Here is an 8,095-nt window from a genome sequence, read left to right on the forward strand (position 1 = left end):
AAGGAACAAAAAAAGAAGAGGGGACATGCCGCAAAAGGATGCAGAATGAGGAAAATAAGGGAATCCAAAGATGAAAAGGCCAATGACAGAAGAAGCACAAAAGGCATGGCCTGCATATCCGGAGAGTGAATTAGCTTTGGTGGTATTGTGTCGTGTGTGTGGTTGGTTGAACTTGAGAGAAGTACTGTTCTCCCCATATGTTAGGCTGGGAATATGGTAAAACACCAGTTCGGTCAACTCGGTGTTCTGAACTTCTTTTGCCCAGTGGCTGGTATCGCATTAGATCAACCGACAACTGCCGGGGTTGAAGAAGAGAGCCAGCCGGAGGAGGGTATAGAAGAGTATTGACTGAACGAACGGGGCGGTAGGGGGAGTTGCGGTCCAAAAGGATGGAAGAAGGCGAAAGGTGAGTTGGGGTGCGAACTGAATATGCAGGAACAGCGGGTGAAATGGTGCTTGAAGGTGCTGTTGCTGGGAATGAGGTTGAGCCAGAACGCCTTGAAGAGTCAGGGAAACCACCGGCAGCACTCTGTTGCAGGTTAGTGACCGGCAATGGTGCTAGGGTTGGCTGTGAAACAGGAGGCTGACTCCAACGAGTTGGAGTGCTGTTGACTGGGAAAACCGTGGGGCGAGGTGCAGTAGAAATAGGCTGGGTGCCGGTAAGCGGCGCTAAAGAAGTTGGTGGATTTGTGGAGCCCATAGGGTACCCCGGTTGAGGCCTTGTAAGTTGCGGTGCCATGTTAGACGGCATAGAAACGATACTCGTCGGTAACTGAGGCTGGGCAGGAGGTGCAGTAGAGGGTAACTGAGAAGCCGTATAGAGCTGTGACGGGGCTTGAGTCGATGGTCTAACCCAAGCCGTATTCGCCGTTGCTGGTCTCTTGGCCGGATTATCGTTGGCCTGGTCATCCCAACTGCGTTTTCTGTGGGCACTCAACGGTTCCACAGGTATTGTCGAATGTGATGCGGGATCGTCATAGCCGAGGGATGCATTATTTGACTGAGGGATGCTTAACGACAAGCGAGCCTGAGAGGTGTTAACAGCCTGTGACGAAGCAGGATAAATCTGGCTTGCGGTATGCTGTGAGGTTCGATAGTTATCCACGGAGGGGGTCAGTGGGCTGTGAACTGGTAAAGCACGAGCAGATTGGTTGGCAGAGTAAACGTCCAGTGAAAGCCTCGAAGCCTTTTCGAAATAGCTTGAGAATACTGATAGTTTCGCCAGCCATTGGTTCCATTCTTCCTTGGTAACAAACAAATTATATCGGACATTGCTAAGGAACTCAACTTCCATCACATGTATCTCCTGGACTGATATACCAGAAACCTCCGCCCAGGTCTTGTTGGTGTAGGTGTTATCATCAAGAACTAAAGCACAGGGGTTAGTGAGCTCAGCTAATACATATAACGATGCAGCTCTAATGCTTACACTTATTCCCCATCATCAGGGCTATAGTCATTAGCCTGAACTCACTCCCCCGTTTCCCTCGTACTGCGGGATTGAATTTTTTGAGGCGGTAGATGAACAGCAGTGCTAAAAGAATAACATTCTTGCTCACTTGGGTAGTGGTCAGTACCGTAGTAACCCATTTCTTGAAACCCGGGCTTGGTGCAAACTCCAGCTCCAGCGGTGAGGTTGGCGTATACGAAGAAGAGCTGTCTTCGATCTGCTTCAGTTTAGAGGCCTTTGCAAACCAGAACAGACAAGCCACCTGCAGGATTTCGCTCAGGTCAGTATTCATCAGGTAGAGAGATTCCACATATATACATGTGTTGTAGCACTGATGGGCATAGACCGGTTAGCGTACCTGAGCAGCAAATTCGGCCAGATTGCCCGCGTTCCCACTGGTGGAAGAGCCAAGCTGCGGGCTGGATACGCTGGAAGCCGTGGACTTGACAGGAGAATTCGACGAGGTCTCCTGGTTGATATTGGAATGCTGGCTAATCAGTGGCACTGGCTGCCGCTGCGCTGGCCTGGTCTGCTGTGCGGTGCTGTCTTCCCTCCAGGTGTTATTGCTGCAGCTGTTGGTGTTGTGGTTAAAGGCGGTGACGTCTTTTCTCCCGTCTACTCCTATTTGAACATCACTCCTCGGATGCGAGTAGCCTCCATAGTGATGCGGCAACGACGACGCAACAGCAACCCCCACTCTCGTCATATCTGAAGCTATTCGTGAGCTCGATGGTTGTCTGGCCAGGTCCCCCTGGAGCCTAGAGAGCTCGGCTCTATCTAACAGCAGCGGTTTGGAGGTCGACGACGATAAGGACGAGGCCCCGAATGGGAGCGGGAGGAAATGGTTCGGCGGTATTTCGAGGACGGCAGGCATGAGTGAGTGATGTAGAGGAGACGACAGGTATAGGTAGGTAGGTATAGAGAAATATTGGGGGTGACGGTGAATTCCCTGGGTGACTGCGGTGATTATCACTAGATCATGCTGCTGACCGTTGCACTAGGAGAGTGAAGCAACAATGCTTCACTGACATGAAGCTGAAGGAAAGAGAACAAGAAGAATGAGAAGAATAAGAAAGAAAAGAGAAAGATAAGTCCATGTCCTCAAGGGCAAGCATCGCAGGACATGACGAAGACGAAGGCAAAAGGAATAGAAGCCGCCCTCAGTGGAGCAACAGCAGGAGGACGCCAGGACAGGATAACGGGCACAAGAAGAAGCTCTCGGCAAGAACAGCGAGGTTCTGGACGGACGGTTCAATCAATCAATCCATCTCAAGGAGACGAGACGAACCGTGGCGGGGATTGGAGATAGCCAGCCAAGCGGGACGACCAGCCCGTGGATATGAGGATGAGAAGTCACTAAAACATGTCCGGCAGCAGACACGAGAAAGGAGTCAAAAAGAAAGGGGCAAGTCATAGACGAGCATCACCGATCAAGCAAGCAACATCGATACATCTACCACAGCCCGAGGCATAAAAACAGCCCCAGGTCAAGCAAAGCGGCGCGCAAATGAGACGCAAATGAAAGGGGATGGATTGGACGCAGTCTGAGGGTCACATCCATCCATCCATCCCATCCACACACATCCATGATCCACTGTCCTCGTTCTTTGGAAGCACTAACTCTGGGCCACCGGATTGCCATTCAGCCATCCAGTTAGTTAATTTTGCACAAAAAGAAAGTGTGAAAAAAAAAAAAAAAAAAACGCACAGGAGCCGGATGAGAAAATAATAATGATGGCGATGGGGGATAAGATGCAAGTCTCCAGTACGCAAAGTTATTTTTTATTATTTGCCCTTGGGCGAAGTTTGGCCCGGAAACAAAAAAGAAACCTCTCAGGCGGCTGATCGTTATTTTTACTTTTTGTTGCTTGCTGGCATCTTCTACAACTCCAGCAGAGACACAGAAAGATGGATAGGCGGAGGCAAGCCCTGGTTGATGGGACACACTCTGGATACTGGGCGTCGACTGTTGGGATGCAGGAGTCAAGGGAAAACCAGGGGCTTGCTGGTTCTTGAGAAAACACTAAAAAGCATGAAAGCCAACGATAGAAAGAGACAAGAAGGCAAAAAGCAAAGGCCGTGTAAGTATACATCGCTATAGGATGGAGTACGCTTATGCTTTTACCTTTGTGCTTCCAGGCATGTCTGTCCCTTCCTTTCCCCATACTTTTTACGATGCATACTTACAAAATCTGCGTGTTCAAGCAGTCTTCCCTCTGTTGACAAGGGCTCAAGGCTCAAGGGCTTTGGCATGTCGGTCAGAGGCCGCCCTAAACGGAATCTCAAGAGACCAGCTAGCTCGTATCACACTCCCAAGATCCCTCATGATCTTGCTGTTCATCAACCTGGATGAAGCCAGGAAGGCGTCTTGCATCTCCGTTGCATCACTCGTATGTAGGCTGGTCGTGACGATGTTATTACCATCACCTTACTTGATCACAGTAATGGAACGGACAAAACGCCCTTACCACTACAGTTTTGGGGCAAATAGTCTTGTCTCGTTCTTTGATATCGGTACACTGGCCGGCTAGCGATAGTTATACGGTCAGCTTTGATATCAGAGAAGCTAGTTAGCCCAGAGCAAACTAACGAGCTCCTCTACCCACACTTTCCCTTGCCCATCCACGACACTCACACCCTGCTGAACCGACTGTTCGACGTTGAGAATGGTGATGCTGGGAGAAGCGATTGACTTGTGGATGTCCTGTGTTTCACCATACTCGTCTTTTGCTTCGCATGAAGGGGATGGAGTCAGGATGAGACGATACAACGACACGAACAAGATAGCGAATTAAAAAGTGGTGACACGGCAAAGACATGAAAAGAAAGGCTGATCTGGGCGACTTTTACGGAGTACGAGCCACCACGACACAAGCAGGTGAGGATCTCCTGGCACCCCAGCCCTTCTGTTCTTTCTCGTTCCTCCACCGACCATCATCTTTCGCAGCCGGCATGTCCTTTTAACTCCCTGCGAAACTCCATCGCTGGGGTGTTTAACTGAATCCGCTACTCCGTCCGTATACATGCTTCGATGTAAACGGGTAGTCCTTCTTCTGCAGCATACGTGTATGACGTGACCTCTTTTTTACGCTGGGGATACGAATCAATCTCAGGCGACAAGGCAAGGCCCCAGTCCGCTCAGTTGGCGTAATTAATGAGATACATCTGCCGGTGTACCCCTCCCCCATCCGGCTGAGAATTTTTGACTATCTTTGGGACGATATATTGATTATTGAGGATAAAGGGTGAGAAGGTTACAGAGTACTAATTATAATCTCAGTAGAACACATGTGGTGGCCCTTTTCCTTTCAAGCACCAAGGGCAAACCACGTCAACGGGACGGCACAGGAAGAAGCAAGAGAAAATAAAACACATTGCTCTTCCCGGCACAGCGGTTTTATCTAGGCCTGCTCTAATCTGCAAGCATATATCACTTTTTTTTTTTTTTTTTTTCCCTTACAGGACCATTCTACCATTATTATTTTTACAGCAGTCCGCCCCCCCACGGCGTCATGTTTGCCTCTTTCGCTTGGGTACGTATGCTGTACGAAATGTGACGAAGAGCCAGGAGCGCGAAGGCAGACCCTGAGGTAAGACAGCAAACCTAAGACCTCCGTTCGCTGTCGCTCGCCTAGATCCTGGATGGCTGGAGCTGGCTTAGTCTCCTGCATCGTCTTTCTTCGGTTTGGGGGGGATGAGATGTGCGCAAAAAAGGAGGCTGTAACAAAACCGCTTCCAGTCTTTGAGCGCTAGTTGGCCGCCGTCGCCCATCTCCTGTTACCCCCATATTAACATTCGTTAACTAACCAGCCTCCAAATGACCGATTTCTCGTACGGAGTAAAAGAAAACATGAAACCTCATTCGAAAGCCGTCAAACCAGTGTAGACAGGAACGGCGGAAGTGATTTGGGTCTCCAATAAGGTGCTTCTCGTCCCATGTTTGAGGACAGCGGCGGAGTGATCAGCTTTCTTTCGTCCCTGCTCACAACCAGAGCCTTCAGGCCAGTCAGACACGCCGAGCCTTATGGTCATGCCGCAGGAGTGTTGGACTTTATCCTTGTCATAGTGGCAGGATTTGCTCGCTAGGTGGACCGCCCATGCTCATAGTCCGAAGAATGTGTATATGTACGGAGTTTACACTAAGGGGATGAACAAGCCAACGGAAGCAACGCAACCATCAGTGTCGAGGTTTATGTAAATTTTTGGCCAAAATGCTTAGCATGGAGCATCGATAAGACACCGAGCAACGACACTAAAACTGCTTATCCTGGCTGGCTCTCATACAGAGTATATGTTCCAAAGTCATACATCCATATGCGTCATGAATGCGTATCCGCTTGCTCCTCCTGTGCCACCATTCATACTGCAACCAGCTTCGACGTTTGAGCCAACAAGTACAAAAACAACAGGTGTAAAAAAAAAAAAGAAAGAGAGGACGAAATGAAAAAGAAACAACGAGAAAGGGAAGAAATGAAGCGTCTGGCCCAAGACCAAAAGTGATCGAATTATTTGGTCAGCATCGTGTGTCTGTGGTAAATCCCATCTTTTGCCGCGATCTCAAGCCTCGCCAGCCCGTCATTCGCCCGCCAACAAGGTAACGAACGAAACCATACTTTGCTTAGACCTCTCGACGGCGTCTTACCAAAACTCAGCCTAGGTCGACCCTCCCTGACGACGCAAGCACCAGGAGTCAGACCTCGGGGAAGGGGACTGGAAAAGGCGAAGGATCCAATCGCCAACGGTGACCACAGGAGAAGCCAAAAGAAAAAGCTCCACCTCTCTCCTGGCCAGTTGCGTTTGCTGAACCAGATACTTCACAACACCAGGAATCTAGCTCATCATTTTTGACCTCCATGATTGTTAGTTGTTCCATATTATTCATTATTATTTGTTCCCCGCCACCGGCAGCTGCTTAGCATCGTGGTCTAGGATCTCCTTTTTTTTAGTCGGACATAATCTTGTGCCAGTCACCCCCCTAACCGGCGCTTTGGGATAATTTTCAGGGTGGATGTAAAATCCATTGGAAACGACGAAGCGATGAGAACAAATACGCTGGGTCCGTCACGTTGACTATAGTTACTGGATGCGCGGGATTAAAAGGCAAGGTACTGCATTTGGATGGAATCTCCGACTTTGCGTCAACTTGGAACATCGTTCGGAAGGACAGGGAAAGCCAAAGAAAAAGCCAAACGATTACGCCAGTCCAGTTATGTACGGGGGTCCGTAACTTCCGCTGCATCCCTCAACTATGGCCATACTATGTTATGGGTCTGAATACGCCTGCTGTATGGTGACTAACACTAACGGTTGGTGTCCATGGACAGAGTCCGCCCCAGGCTGACTGTCTATTGGTTGGACTTTCCTTCGAGATCTGAGATCTCGACAGGCGAGGCGGAGATGGGCCACAAAAATATCTACCAGCTTCCCAACTGATAACTGCGAGCCAAAGGTGGGACAAGAAGCTCAACCTCTGCTGATGGCTGCAGCCAAGCCCACAGCGGGTTCTCCAGCAGAAAAGCGATGTCCGCTTCACCCCCTTTCACCCTGTGATTTTTGGCTTACTTGACAAATACTTAGGCAGTGGAAATGGAGGAGGTACCTTGCAAAGACAGGCTGATTTCACCCTCCTTTTTGATCGACAACAACGGGCAGACTTTCGAACACCAAGTCTCCCTTTCAACACAATCGTGTTCGGCGATCCTCGGGCCAAGTTAGGTGGGCTAAAACAAATCAAGAGAATGATACTACATTTCACTTGACTTGGGGAGTATTTGTGGGCATCACGGCACGATAGCATCCTTGCTCGGGGATCAATGTCCCAAGAGAGGACGAAGTCACACCGCCCCTACTCAAAGCATCTCCGGATCGATATCGATGAAGCACCTGCGCATTTTAAAGCAGAGAATTGACCATTTTGCTACAGTACTCTGTACTCTGGTTGACCCTCTTAGGGCAGAGAAGATCTTGTGCTAGATAACCGGACCCTGAATCTCTCGCAAAAAACTCGGACATTGTCTTTTGGTACTGAGCTCGACGCAATATTCTTACCTCGGAGATATTGACGGAGGATTTTCTCGAGTCTCTCCAAAAACCAAAAAAGGAAGCACTAACACCAAACTAACACCATAAAAGAAATCGCTATCCGCAACATGCACTCCGTCCCATCCGGGCTTGCAGCTATGATAGTCCCGCTAGAAGAGGAAATGCCGAACGACAGGTAGCTGGGTTAATATGAGATGCATCCAGCGTTTTTTGGCTTGTGCATTCTCTGATCCTTGGGAACCAATCGTAACACTGAACAAGCGACTCGAAAGGCGCAAAAATGAGAGCTTAAGTGGTCAAAGATATTGTTCAATATATCACCCTCAGACCTTGTCCCATATCACAAGAATAATGCTGCTTAATAAACAGCATGCTTGATACGCGCATAACTAGACAGCTTTTTATATGGGCCCTGACTTAACAACATCCTCATCTACGATCGCTGGACGCCACCCTGAAATAACTCCTACTACGAGTTAGCTAGTTACAACCTGAAATTTCTTTTACCTCTGCAGGGGAAAGGCGGGATCACACGGGTGAGAAGAACCAAGTTGGAATCATATGGTAAAGAATGATGGTATTTCATTTGATGATGTGCGTGCT

General features: G+C 49.1%; 1 protein-coding gene across 1 annotated transcript; it reads right to left on the reverse strand.

The window, feature by feature from the left end:
* Window positions 1-130: 130 nt before the first annotated feature.
* TRV_07184 (mucin, putative) lies at window positions 131-2,324 on the reverse strand (the record flags this gene model as incomplete). Its single annotated transcript, XM_003018752.1, has 3 exons — window positions 131-1,368; window positions 1,430-1,781; window positions 1,809-2,324. The coding sequence occupies 3 exons, from the start codon at window positions 2,322-2,324 to the stop codon at window positions 131-133; spliced, it is 2,106 nt and encodes a 701-aa protein (XP_003018798.1).
* Between the last annotated feature and the right edge of the window lie 5,771 nt (window positions 2,325-8,095).

This window comes from Trichophyton verrucosum, assembly GCF_000151505.1.
Source record: "Trichophyton verrucosum HKI 0517 chromosome Unknown contig00926_1.f1.exp, whole genome shotgun sequence".
Classification (NCBI taxonomy): Eukaryota; Fungi; Ascomycota; class Eurotiomycetes; order Onygenales; family Arthrodermataceae; genus Trichophyton; species Trichophyton verrucosum.